Genomic DNA, 15245 nt, shown 5'->3' with positions numbered 1-15245 from the left:
TAAGCTGCCATAGTAATTATTTTGCAATGACCTTCACCCTCACATTTGTCAGGGGATAGAAGGGGCGTGCAATATTTGGTGAAAACACACGTGAAAGTGTGGAAAGAATTTAATCATGCTTATAGTTGGATTTGTGGTCATGTGGTGTCCAATAATATTTGTCTTGTTATATCTGATCTTCAATTATATGATACGAGGAAAGAATTCCGTATGTATTGTTGTTCTGGGAGACATAGGACGCAGTCCCCGCATGCAGTACCATGCATCATCGTTTGGGGCGGAAGGGTTTGTCGTGGATATAGTAGGTTACGGAGGTTTGTATCACTCGACTACGTCATTTTTTGTATTTTTGGAGTGGATAAAGCTGAAAAGACTTGTAATTATTTAGTTCTGTTTGAACAGAAATGAATGTACATGCCCCCCCCCCCCCCTCTCTCTCTCTCTTTCTCTCTAAATCCGAGATACTCATGGGATTTTGCAGGTTCAACTCCACATTCTGCTGTAAGAAATTCAGAAGGGATTACAATTCATGAGCTATGGGAGCCACCAGCATTCCTAAAGAGTAAGTTTTTGTTGTTGTTGTGAATGACAGTTATCTTTGATAAACTACAAGGAAAACTTGTAAATCTAATAATTGAATTTTCTTCCGCAATACGCCGGTTTCGAGATACGTCCGAGTTATTTCCCTTTGGAGAACTCTTGTACATAGTAAGGCGCGAAAGAATTTGTTTACACGCGGGAGTGGGACAGATGTTCATCACAGCATAAGTGAATGTACTCAGTAAGTTTCTCATACGCTGTTTGATAACCCGAATTCGACTGATACACAAACTAAGTAAGTGATAAGTATTTAGGGAGTAATTAAATACATAGAATTCTTATTCTATCACGTTATTTCGTTGTTCATAAGTACCATATCCAAGATATTTCTTGCAAATATGACATTGTTTGTATGTTTCCACTTCAGTAAAACATATCTTTCGACAGTATTTTGTATTTCCCACATTTACATATTTAAAGAGAAGCCGCTTTTAATACATTTCATCATCTTCCTCGTTGGCTGTATATCCACTCTGTCCCACTTAGGCATTCAAAGTTCCACTAAATGCACCTCCTATACAGAAGAGTTTGTATCTCGAAACTGGCGTATTGCATTTGACTTTTATCATGCACTGGGATTCTTTAAAGTGAGTTAAGAATCAATTATGATTTTATTAAAAGTATATTCATATATAAAGATAAGATAAGATAAGTTTATTCCAATTTTGGGCCCAGAGGGCATAACAGTAAGACAGTTTATAAAGAAGGAAATTCAAAAAAGAAAGAAAGTTTACAACATTAACTACAGGTTACATAGACTACAAACTGCATGTGGATGCAGCATGTTGTGGAAACAAGTACATACATATATATGAATTGCTAATCATGTATATACACAATTAAATGGACAGTGTCAGTATTATACCAACATATGAATAATAAACTATAATGATTTTTGCAGTTTTAAAGCATCACTTCTTTTTCTGAAAGTTTGCACTAAATATTCACTCAATTTGACAATTACTGGTTTGTCTTCATTAATCATCAACCAAGTAAATTTGTCCTTATTTGTTAGATAGATAAAATTTTTGTTGAGCTTGTATATATACCATTAAAAAACATATTTCTCTCTTCAACATAGAATGGACAATCAGTAAGGAAATGAAATTCATCTTCTACACAATTAAGGTTACATAATTCACACATTCTTTTGTTTCTTTCTAAAGAAATCTTCTGGCCAGAATTGGTTTTTGTAAATTCATATCTTCCTCTTTCAATTTGAAGGTCATGTGCACTAATTCGAAATCTACATAGAGTTTTTTAGCTCACCTGAGCTGAAAGCTCAAGTGAGCTTTTCTGATCGCTTTTTGTCCATCGTCTGTCTGTCCGTCTGTCTGTTAAACTTTTCACATTTTCGACTTCTTCTCCAGAACCACTGGGCCAATTTCAACCAAACATGGCCAAAAGCATCCTTGGGTGAAGGGCTTTCAAGTTTGTTCAAATGAAGGGCCACATCCCTTTCAAAGGGGAGATAATCACAAAAATGCAAAAATAGGGTGGGGTCATTTAAAAATCTTCTTCTTAAGAACTACTGGGCCAGAAGAGCTGAAATTTACCTGAAAGCTTCCTGACATATTGCAGATTCAAGTTTGTTCAAATCATGGCCCCCGGTGGTAGGATGGGGCCACAAGGGGGGGGATCAAAGTTTTACATACAAATATATAGTTAAATCTTTTTCTCAATAACCACTGAGTCAGAAAAGCTGATATTTACAAGAAAACTTTCTGACATAGTGCAGATTCAAGTTTGTTCAAATAATGGCCCCCGGGGGGTAGGATGGGGCCACAAGTGGGGGGGGGGGGGTCAAAGTTTTACATACAAATATAGGAAAAAGCTTTAAAAATTTTCTTCTCAAGAACCATTGGGCCAAAGAAGTTGACATTTACATGAAAGCTTTCTGACATAGTGTAGATTCAAGTTTGCAAAGGGTAGTTTAGGCCATAATAGGGACTAAGGTTTTACATGCAAATATATATGGAAAGTCTTCAGATATGGGCCAAGGTGACTCAGGTGAGTGATGTGGCCCATGGGCCTCTTGTCTTAATTCTAGGGATTCTAAAAATATTTAACTTTCCATAGTAAAGTTTTCTTTATACAAAAAATATGTTGTGAGTTTTCCTGATTTCTGACCCTCTTCACGTCGTTTTGACCAGTAAAGTAAAAATTGTTTCCGTACCTGATTCTTCATTTGTTTTTTGAAAAATGAGAATTTGAGATTTTTACAATTGGGTACCAAAATGCCCATTTTTTCCTGAAAATAACTAATGTTTTTGTACCAACAATTTATATTATATGAATTCAGATTGATATTCTCTGTATAAGCACTGTATAACAGGGATGATTCTGGGCAATTCTCAAGTCTATGCCAATATAGTAAAATACTTTGGATTATAGAGCAGAACATAGGATATCTACCCAATTCAGAGATTATTGCAATAGTAGTACTTCTTTTACCGGCACCCAATAGATGTTTACAAAACTTAATATTCAGGTTTTCTACCTCCCAATTTTTAAAGATATATAAATCTCTGTCTTTTTCCAGCATGCGTGCTGAAAGTGTTCCCCATATCTCGCAGCCATACAAGGCGATGGGTTTTACCATATGGTCAAAAAGATGCAAAAATGTTTTAATTGGTGGATCGATAGATTTGATATCTTTATAAAGTTTGAATGAGGCCTTAAGAGCTTTATTGTATAGATCAGATTTTGCTTCCTTGAATGAACCACAGGAGGATAATATTACTCCTAGATATTTATATTTGTTAGTACATTCAATACATATGTTACCGAACACAAAATTTTCTTTAATTAGGTGCCCGCTTTTATTAAAAATGACTACTTTTGTCTTATTGGTATTAATTTCTAAGCACCAATCGTTGCAATATTTTTCAAGTAAGTTTAGTTTGTTTTGTAGTCCATTCTGGTTTTCTGAAAGCAGTACAAGATCGTCCGCATATATAGAAGAGAGGTGATTTTCTTTCTAGAAAGATTGACAGAGCCAATGGTTTCTTCATCCAGTAATGTAGAAAAATCGTTCAAAAATATTTTAAAAATATTTGGGCTTAAGACATCACCTTGTCGGACTCCTATCTCTGGTGTATATGGAAGGGTTAACTTGTTCCCTACTTTTGTGAAAATATTGTTGTGCCTATACATACTACATAATATGTTGTAGAATAAACCATTGATATTTAATTGTAGGAGTTTTAGTTTTATGCCTTCATGAATGACGGTATCAAATGCCTTGTGAAAGTCTACAAAACATGCATAGAGTCGTTTATTGCCAGTATTAATGTATTTGTCAATTAAACATTTAACTACAAATAAATGGTCTGATGTCCTGGATTTTTTTGAAAATCCTATTTGACTCTCGTGTATTATTTTGTTTTCAGTTAAGAATGTATCAAGCCTGCCGTTTAAAATGATACTAAGTTTCGCTATGCTGTTAGTTATAGTTATTCCTCTATAGTTTTGGGGGAGCTTTGGATTATCCGATTTAAAGATGGGTGTTGTATAACCTTCTAATAATTTTTCTGGATAGATTCCTGATGTTAAGACCATATTGAATAGTTTTGAGATACAAGGATTTTTATATATTTGAGCTGCTTTTATCATTTCATTTGAGATGTTGTCTAAACCAGGACTTTTACCCGACTTTAAAGTAGATATGGACTTTTGAATTTCAGACAAAGATATCTTGAAATCCAATTTGCTAAATGACTTACAGGTCTGGCTGTTTTTTAGTTTATTAATTTCGGCTTCTATAGTCTTAACTCTGTCCTTGTAATGATCTGATAATTTAGATAGAGAAGTAAAATAGTCAAACCATGTATCCCCATCAATACACTTCTCTAAATTGTCTTTTTTCCCTTCATTTTCACGAAGCGATTTGACTAATTTCCAATATTCTTTAGGATTAGTTTCATTCATTTGATCTAGTTTTTCTAGAATACCCTGCCTGAATTCTCGCTTTTTACGTTTCCGCAGCTTGGCATATTCCTTATTTAATTTGAAAATATAATGAAAAAGGAACCTCGTAAGTAAGGGTTATTGGGAAATCTTGAAAGTAATGTTGCTTTCTCAAATAAGTATTTTCTCTTTTTTGTAAGGTCGGAATCAAACCATTTTTTATTGGTTGTGTTTCTATGTTGTGTTTTTCTTTGTAAAGATAGTTTAGCAACTTTGTTTAGGATCTTGTGAATGTCATTGGTGGCCTTGTTTATTACTTTGTTCATTATACTCTATCGGTGTGTTTAAATAAAGCTTTATATCATTCTGGACGGTTGGATGCATGAAAAAATTTTGAAAGTTTCCTACAGATAAACTATCCTAATTGTATCGTTTGGGCATCTCCTGCATGTTGTCACATGTATACTCCCTTTCAAATGATGATAAAAGTTTCATTGAGATTTTACAATGGCAGTCAGATAAAGGTAAAAAATCAGATACATGTACATACAAGACATCTTCTAACAACTGTTCAGATACAATGAAGTAGTCTACCACACTGGAACCAGCATAATTATGACATGTAAATTTCCCATATATATCACCAAATGTTCTACCGTTGGCTATTCTAAGCTTGTTTGCAATACATAATTCTAATAATTCTTTTCCTCAACTATCTAAAGTCTTATCTCTACTGTGTCTTTCCCCAACTGCTACATCCACATCATAGGCATCGTCATTAACTGGAATGTGTGAGGCCGAGTCCCCTTTTATATAGTCTAACTCCATACCTGTTCTTGCATTAAGATCACCTGTTAATATTATATCACCTAAGTTTCCATATTTGTTTATTATGTCTTGTTCTATCTGCTCAAGTATATCAGTGATTTGTTTTTTATTGAAACTTGAAGTTTTGGGGGATATATATGCTAAACATAAATAAATATCCTTATTAAAATGAAAAAACTCCATTTTTAGTTTTAACCATTGATATTCTGTGCTCGTATTAGGTAATATTGCAATGCCTTTTCTTATATATATGTACATATTTACATAATTGACAATTTGCAGCTGTGCCTCGTTTACTGGGTTATATTGTTAAAGTCTTCTTCCAAAGCTGTACCCTTGGTATAAAGTTATTACTTCTTCCCAAGTCTGGATTAATATTCCTACAGGTATAGTAGTCTGTTCCTGAAAAATAAAAGCAGTTACCTAATTAACAACTTGGAATGTTTTTCAAAAAAAAAATATCTCTCTCTGTGTACTATTACAGAGTGACCATCATAATTTGATCTATTTTAGAATCCACCTTCCATTCCTACAATGGCAGTGTGCTGGGTTGTTTGTTTAATGAGGGGAAGTAAGCTACTTATTGATTGGCATAACTATGGCTACACAATCCTCAGTCTGTCTTTGGGAAATATTCATCCACTGGTCAAATTTTCCAAATGGTTTGTATGATTTACTATTCTGTCTAAAGTGTCTTAAAACAAGTACATTTACAAATATGCTGATCAAAAAAAGAAACACATAATACAATTTCATATTCATTTTAAGACATAAGAAATACTTGATAATTGATTTATTGTTAACACAAAAATTATGTAAATGCTGGTTTGATAATTAGAGTATTACAACCATTTATGATGTAACGGTCAGCCGGGTTCGATCGCTGGTGGCCAGATAGCTCAGTTGGTAGAGCACCTGACTAGAGATTCAGGGGGCCCAGGTTCGAATCCCGGTCTGGTCCGTTGCATTTTCTCCCTTCCTGTTACATTTGGTGCCATAGACCAGCTCCTGGAACCGACAGGTGAAAATGCCTGCCAGGGGATAAAGATCCTGGGTTGATGTCTTCAGGTGTGAAGACATTTAAGGAGGGAGGAATGTAGTGGTCAGCTGGGTTCGATCGCCGGAGGCCAGATAGCTCAGTTGGTAGAGCACCTGACTAGAGATTCAGGGGGCCCGGGTTCAAATCCCAGTCTGGTCCATTGCATTTTCTCCCTTCCTGTTACAATAATTACAGTCATTAACAGTTCAAGGTCACCCAAGTTCAATATCTAGTGTGCCCCTATGAGCACCAATGACTGCCTGACAACGCCTTCCCATACTTACTTACTTACGTTCCGTGAGGAACATAGGCCATCTACGACAGTCCTCCAACGAACACGATTCTGGGCTGCTTTTGTGGCGTCATGCCAGGTCATGTCCTGCGCTTTTAGTTCTACTTCTGAGTCACGCCTCCAGGTGTTTCTTGGACGTCCCCTCTTTCTCTTACCCTGTGGGTTCCAGGTCAGGGCCTGGCATGTGGTGCTGGAAGGTGGCTTCCTTAAGGTGTGTCCAATCCAGCCCCACTTCCTACGTCTGATTTGTATGTCTATGGGTTCCTACCCTGCTCTCTTCCATAGTTCTTCATTTGTGATCTTTTCAGGCCATCGGATATTGAAGATGCGCCTGAGACAGGTGTTGTAAAATGTCTGGATCTTCTGCAGGGTTGTTTTGGTCATTCTCCATGTCTCTGCTCCATACAGTAAGACGGACTTAACATTGGAGTTGAGGATCCGCAGTTCGGTAGTAATGCGTATGTTCTTTGAGGCCCATATGTTCTTTAGCATGGTAAACGCTGCTCGTGCCTTGCTGATTCTTGACTTGATGTCGCGGTCTGTGCCACCCTGTCTGTCCATCACACTCCCTAGGTAGATGAAAGACTCAACTTCTTTGATGGGCTCACCACCAACTGTGACTGGTAATTGGACAGTGGTGTTGATCTTGAGTCCCGCTCCTGCTGATGTTGTTACAAGGTGAGTTGTTTTGTCCTGCATCTGACTGTGGTTGTGTGAAAGGAGAGCCAGGTCATCGGCAAAGTCGAGATCGTCGAGTTGCGTAAGGAGTGTCCACTGTATACCATTATTCCTGCCTGATGTGGTAGTCCTCATGATCCAGTCAATAACCAAGAGGAAGAGGAATGGTGACAGCAAACAACCTTGTCGAACTCCTGTCTTGATCTCAAAACTCTCGGACATCTGGCCAGCATGGGTAACCCTGCATGTCATGCCTTGGTAGGTGTTACGGATCAGGGAGACGAGCTTCTCAGTATCTTCCACAGTGTCTCACGGTCCACGCTGTCAAACGCTTTCTCGTAGTCGATGAAGTTGATATAGAGGGGTGACTTCCACTCCAGTGATTGTTCAATGATGATGCGCAGACTGGCTATCTGCTCAGCACATGATCTGTTGCGTCTAAAACCAGCCTGCTGGTCACGGAGCTTTGGGTCCACTGCCTCTTTCATCCTCTCGATAAGGATCCTGTTGAGGACCTTGCCAGGCAGTGACAGGAGCATAATTCCCCGGTAGTTACTGCAGTCCCTCAGATCTCCCTTCTTTGGTAGCTTAATGAGGATGCCTTCTTTCCATTCCTCCGGGACGTTATCTTCCTCTCAGATCTTCTTGAAGAGGTTGTGCAAGATGTTAACAGCTGTCTCTGTATCAGCTTTGATGGCTTCTGCTGGTATCTCGTCAGGCCCTGCGGCTTTTTCATTCTTAAGTGTGGTAATTGCTCTCCTGATCTCTGTCTTTGTTGGCTTGTCGCAGTCGATCAGGAGGTCTGTATTGGCTGGTTGTGTGTCTGGAGGCATATCTGGTGTTGGTCTATTTAATAGCTTCCCATAGACGCAATCAAGTCTCTAAAAAAATGTCTAGGGATGTTGTTTCACTCTAACTGCAGAGCTTGGATTTATTGTTACGGAGTCTGAGGCTGCGGTTCTCTTTGGCAGATGTGCCTTTCCAGTTCGTCCCATACATGTTCATCTGGTGATTTGGATGGCCAGGGAAGAAACTTGATATTATATCTTTGCAGAACATCATGTGTTAGATGAGCAGTATGTGGTCTGGCATTGTCATGAAAATGATGTTGGAATACTGCTCCAGGATGCTGCTTTATTGGAACCACATGTGGTTATATGACTTCATCAATATACCGTTGAGTCATCGAAGTACCCTGTATGTGAACCATTGCTGTCCTGCCTGTATAGGATATTGCTGCCCACATCATAACACTCCTCTCCAAACTGGTCTGCCTTCTGGATGCAATTTTGCACAAAACATTTATTTTTGCGCCTATACACTCTTGAGTCTTCCATCAGGCCTCTACAGTTAAATCGAGATTCATCGCTGAACCAAACTGTCCACCAGCATTGCCACAGCCATACTCTATGAGTCTGAGACTATTGAGGTTGGTTACGGCAATGTTGCTGAGTCAGAACAATGCCATAAACAGATCTGCATGCTCTAATCCCAACAGATAGATAACGCTGTTGTGAATCGTTGACGAAGATGACACAATCGGATAAAGCAGTCCTGTGCTACTGATTTTGAAATTCAAATTATTATTTGGGCTTTAAAAATGAAATTTCACATGAGGAGTTTCTTTGACTAAAGAATGACCCCTGTTGCTTTTTAAGTCATAAGGGTCAAGGTTATCAGATAAGCCATAAAGGAGAAGTGTTCATAAGCTATTTTAAAATCTTCCACCCCTCTTATATCCATTATAATATTTAGGAAAATAATTGGATCCTTCTCTCCCAACAATATGCACATCTACAAATGGCAATGAAGCATTGTACAAAGTTTCAAATCTACCAAATAAGCCATATAGGAGAAATGTTTACAAGCTATTTTACAGCCTCCACCCCACTTAGATCCACTATAACTTTTAGGAAAATAATTGGATCCTCCTGTCCTGACAATATGCACATCTACAAATGGCAATGGAGCATTGTACAAAGTTTCAAGTCTATCCGATAAGCCGTATAGGAGGAGAAGCATTCACAAGATTTTGTGACAAACAGACGGACGGACAGAAAGTACAAAAACAATATGTCTCCCCCTGGAGGAGGGGTACCCCTCCTCCAGGGGTATACATATCCTTAAAGTTATAGTGGATCCAAGAGGGATGGAGGGTGTAAGGTAGCTTGTGAACACTTCTCCTATATGACCTTGAAATTCTGTACAATACTTCATTATCATTTAATGATGTTCACATTGTTCTGACCTAGGAATGTAATATTTTTCTACAATTTACAGTGGATCATAGAGGAGTGTTTTATAGTTCTTTTTCATGTACAAGGAAATGTTCACTTTCCTACTGGTACTTCAGCATAACAGTCATTATTTTAGTATCATATACAGCAATGACATTGGTCACATCGATGTTGAAACTTTTCTCCATCTTTTTCCTCAATGCACTAAGTGCAGTTCATAATGTCTATGTTCCTGCTCATGCTTTCTCCCCCAGACACTTTCAGTTTGGGAAGCTAGGGAGACATTTGTTTTGAACAAAAACAAATTATATTTTTCCATGAGTGCATCCTATTGCAAACACATTTATGTGTATCATATGTCCCTTATATGCAATGCAAATTTAACACAAGATATGGAAAATTTTATAGCATTATCCATCCCTATCATATATTTGTAGGTATGAACATGCATTTGGAAGGATGTCACACTTAAACATCTGTGTAACAAATGCGATGAAGCAAGATTTGGAAGAAAACTGGAAAATTAAGTATGTTATTTTTAAAAACACCCTGTTCATGTAATTAAATGTTCAATCTTTATTGATAGAATTGCTGAATCTTGAAGGCGTATATATCTTGTTCTCCATTCTTTAGAGCTGAGACACTGTATGACAGACCAGCAGATATGTTCCAATGTACTTCACTTCCAGAAGCTCACAATCTGTTCTTAAAACTCTCACAGCAATATGAAGTGTTCACTAACAGGTAAGTGTGAAGTGAATACCATATATACTCGCCTATAAGTCGGTTGTATAGTTTTAGGTTATTTTGGAGGGAATTGCCATTGACCATTTATAAGTCAGTCTAACTTTTTTTCAATAATCGGTTGACAATTTCAAATCAATGCTCTAATGTTTTTACCTGTGTTTCAAATAATATTTTGAGAAATGTGCCGATATTTGATATTTTTTCCCAACAAATCAATTTCATATCAATACTCTTATGTATTTATCTGTGTTTCAAAAATATTTTGGGATATGGCATCGATATTTCATTTTTTATTCTCAACAAGTTTATTTCGTTTTTGTTGTTTGAAAAATACTAGGCTATACATTATGCCGTCCAGAAAAATACTTATCTTCGTAGGACACTCCTATAAGTCGGACATAGAGTTTTGCATCAAATTTAACTTTTAAAAATCTGACCTATAGGCGAGTATATACGGTAGGTGTATGTGTACCATTATGCTTGGTAGATACTGAATACAAGTGTATATTCAGCTCCATGTTTTATTTGAATGACAGGGATTTACATAACAGCACAGTCTTTACAACACAAACAGAGGATGGAAAGGTGGCATGTCTGAAGGACAGACCAGCACTAATTATAAGCAGCACCAGCTGGACAGGTCAGCCCCCCCCCCCCCCTCCCACACACACACAGACACACACCACCACCACCACACACAAAATGAAAATATTTTAAAAGGCAAAAATATGTCTTATCTTTTGTACAGTTTGTTGCATTTTTATCCTTATAAATACCAGCGTATTGATATGGTGTGTCTTTCTGGTTCTAAGCAGTAAAAGGAAGTATAGTGTGTTATGTATAGTATAATTACATATTCCTGATCATTCCGACCTGCAATTGTTGTATTGAGGATTTCAAACACATACATATACTTTTCATTTACAGAAGATGAAGATTTTGGAATCCTTTTATCAGCATTAACAGGTATGTCTCCTTTGCATTTGATTAAAATGAATGCACCTTATGACATAACTAACAATGAGGTTGTGTTTTAATTGCATAGTCACAATAAGGTATCAATTTGCTTTACAGAGTATGATGAAGACCAGAAGAAAGACTGCTCTCTTCCACAGTTAATTTGTGTGATTACAGGTACCTCACAGTTAATATGTGTGATTACAGGTACCTCACAGTTAATATGTGTGATTACAGGTACCTCACAGTTAATATGTGTGATTACAGGTATCTCACAGTTAATATGTGTGATTACAGGTACCTCACAGTTAATATGTGTGATTACAGGTATCTCCATTAGATACAGCATCTCCCGGTTATCTATTGTTAACTTTAGTAAAGGAGCATTTTCCCTATATCACATGAAGTATATTTATAAACAAAGTGTTTCATGTTTGTAGGTTTTGTACCTTGAATATGCAAATGAAAATCCATGATATTATTGTCATCTCAATCTACAATTTCTGCAATTAAAGTGATATGTAACATTTTAAAGGTTTTTTTCTTCAGGTAAAGGACCACAGAAAGAATTTTACAGAACCAAAATAGAAAATCATAAGTGGAATGGTGTGAAGTTTTGTCTGCCTTGGTTGGAAGCACAGGATTATCCTAAACTTTTAGGTATATACACTTTATAAAGTTATTTTATTCAGCTTACAACAAACAGCAAAATAATCCAAGTTTGTATATTTGATTTGAACATTGTTTCATGTAATCTTCTGTTGGCACTGACTGGAATTATTTTAGTGTGAGTTGTTTCCCTTGACAGGAGCTGCTGACCTAGGAATCTGTCTCCATGCTTCCTCAAGTGGCCTTGACCTTCCAATGAAGGTCGTGGATATGTTTGGCTGTGGTATCCCAGTCTGTGCTCTCAGATTCAATTGGTATGGGAGTAAAATACCACTGAACATATGTATACATGGATTTTAATTATGTACATAAAACATTGAAAATATCTGAATTTGTACAGCTAGATCCTCACCTTCATACTTGAACACATTCTTTTCACCAGAGTAACATCTCCTTTTACAGCATATCTGAATTGGTGAAAGATGGACAGAATGGGTTACTCTTTCAGGATTCACAAGAGCTCTGTCAACAACTTAAGGTATGGTAGAACAATTGTATGTGGACAAGTGTCCCATTTTCCTTTCTGACATGGCCTTACATGTATTGTGCAATTACTGCTTCAGACTCTCGATAGACATTGCTCATCTTACACATGCCAGTGAAGTTTTCATTCCTAAATTTGTATTTGACTTGCCTGTACTTTATTTGTAGACTTTAATGGTGGATTATAAAGGAGGAAAAACAAAGTTGTCACAGATGAAATGTAACTTGGAAAAATTTCAAAAGCTTCGGTGGCATGAATCTTGGAAAAATGTTGTATTGCGATTGTTAGAGCATTAAATAAAATCCGATTGAGTGTAGTTCAAATAAGATGAAATGAGATGAAGTTGTGAGAATGCTGAATGAACCTGGAACATGCCTATGAAACACTTTCATACAGCCATGTATTTATATTTTGGTTCACCTGAGCTTAAAGCTCAAGTTAGCTTAAAGCCTTATGTTATGGCCATCAAATGGCATTTGATGTGCGTGATAGGCATAAATCTTCTAGAATGCATGCCACAGAAACCGTTAAATGAAGCGAGATGATTAAATCTTGTTTCAAGAACCGATGGGATACAATATGCAGGCATTCACATGGAATCTTGATGGCTCTGGGCCACAGTAGGGGTTTAAAGTTTAACAATTCAAGGAAGTCCTTGAAATATCCTCCCATGAACCACATACAAAATGTCGGAATCCCAATGTACTGTAGATTCAAGTTTGTTGAAACCATGCCTCCTGTCGTTAATCATTGTTGCAATGGTTGATATATAGGAAACATTTTTAAAATCCTCTCTCAAGTATCTACATAAATGTATTGTGTTCACAATCTCCTAAGGGAGGAAATCAAATATGAATAAATAGAACATGTTTGATTTTGTCAAAATTATATGCAAGCATATTGATGTAATTTAGATTCATGTATATTCAAACAATAACCTTAATGGCCAGAGTGGGGTCACAACACTAAATCCACCGCGAAATGTGTTGGCTGTACAGAGTGGGGTCACGACACTAAATCCACCGCGAAATGTGTTGGCTGTACAGAGTGGGGTCACGACACTAAATCCACCGCGAAATGTGTTGGCTGTACAGAGTGGGGTCACGACACTAAATCCACCGCGAAATGTGTTGTCTGTACAGAGTGGGGTCACAACACTAAATCCACCACGAAATGTGTTGTCTGTACAGAGTGGGGTCACGACACTAAATCCACCACGAAATGTGTTGTCTGTACAAGGTGAGTCTGATTATCATTAGGCGAGTGTTGTGATTATCATTAGGTGAGTGTTGTAATTATCATTAGGTGAGTGTTGTAATTATCATTAGGTGAGTATCATTAGGTGAGTATCATTAGGTGAGTGATGTGATTATCATTAGGTGAGTGATGTGATTATCATTAGGTGAGTGATGTGATTATCATTACGCGAGTGTTATGATTATCATTAGGTGAGTGTTATGATTATCATTAGGCGAGTGTTATGATTATCATTAGGTGAGTGATGTGATTATCATTAGGTGAGTGTTATGATTATCATTAGGCGAGTGTTATGATTATCATTAGGCGAGTGTTATGATTATCATTAGGCGAGTGTTATGATTATCATTAGGTGAGTGTTATGATTATCATTAGGCGAGTGTTATGATTATCATTAGGCGAGTGATGTGATTATCATTAGGTGAGTGATGTGATGATCATTAGGTGAGTGATGTGATTATCATTAGGCGAGTGTTGTAATTATCATTAGGTGAGTGATTATCATTAGGTGAGTGATGTGATTATCATTAGGCGAGTGTTGTAATTATCATTAGGTGAGTGATTATCATTAGGTGAGTGATGTGATTATCATTAGGCGAGTGTTGTAATTATCATTAGGTGAGTGATGTGATTATCATTAGGTGAGTGATGTGATTATCATTAGGCGAGTGATTATCATTAGGTGAGTGTTGCGATTATCATTAGGTGAGTGATGTGATCATGATTAGGTGAGTGATGTGATTATCATTAGGTGAGTGTTATGATTATCATTAGGCGAGTGATTATCATTAGGTGAGTGATGTGATTATCATTAGGTGAGTGATGTGATCATGATTAGGTGAGTGTTGCGATTATCATTAGGTGAGTGATGTGATCATGATTAGGCGAGTGTTGTAATTATCATTAGGTGAGTGATGTGATCATGATTAGGTGAGTGATGTGATTATCATTAGGTGAGTGTTATGATTATCATTAGGTGAGTGTTGTGATTATCATTAGGTGAGTGATGTGATTATCATTAGGTGAGTGTTGTGATTATCATTAGGTGAGTGATGTGATTATCATTAGGTGAGTGATGTGATTATCATTAGGTGAGTGATTATCATTAGGTGAGTGTTGTGATGATCATTAGGTGAGTGATGTGATTATCATTAGGTGAGTGTTGTAATTATCATTAGGTGAGTGATGTGATTATCATTAGGTGAGTGTTGTGATTATCATTAGGTGAGTGATGTGATTATCATTAGGGGAGTGTTGTAATTATCATTAGGTGAGTGATGTAATTATCATTAGGTGAGTGATGTAATTATCATTAGGTGAGTGATGTGATTATCATTAGGTGAGTGATGTAATTATCATTAGGTGAGTGATGTAATTATCATTAGGTGAGTGTTATGATTATCATTAGGTGAGTGTTATGATTATCATTAGGTGAGTGTTGTAATTATCATTAGGTGAGTGATGTGATTATCATTAGGTGAGTGTTGTGATTATCATTAGGTGAGTGATGTAATTATCATTAGGTGAGTGTTATGATTATCATTAGGG

General features: G+C 36.9%; 1 protein-coding gene across 1 annotated transcript; it reads left to right on the top strand.

The window, feature by feature from the left end:
• Positions 1 to 39: 39 nt before the first annotated feature.
• On the top strand, positions 40 to 12756 carry LOC125671994 (chitobiosyldiphosphodolichol beta-mannosyltransferase-like). Its single transcript, XM_048908036.2, has 13 exons — positions 40 to 314; positions 482 to 562; positions 5620 to 5723; positions 5851 to 5999; positions 10021 to 10110; positions 10217 to 10327; positions 10867 to 10970; positions 11258 to 11296; positions 11405 to 11464; positions 11837 to 11947; positions 12096 to 12210; positions 12359 to 12434; positions 12608 to 12756. The coding sequence occupies exons 1-13, from the start codon at positions 116 to 118 to the stop codon at positions 12734 to 12736; spliced, it is 1368 nt and encodes a 455-aa protein (XP_048763993.2). The 5' UTR covers positions 40 to 115; the 3' UTR covers positions 12737 to 12756.
• Positions 12757 to 15245: the final 2489 nt, after the last annotated feature.

Source organism: Ostrea edulis, chromosome 4 (assembly GCF_947568905.1).
Source record: "Ostrea edulis chromosome 4, xbOstEdul1.1, whole genome shotgun sequence".
In the NCBI taxonomy this organism is placed as follows: domain Eukaryota; kingdom Metazoa; phylum Mollusca; class Bivalvia; order Ostreida; family Ostreidae; genus Ostrea; species Ostrea edulis.
Note: the sequence above shows the minus strand (reverse complement) of the source record. Positions and strands in the feature narration are given on the sequence as shown.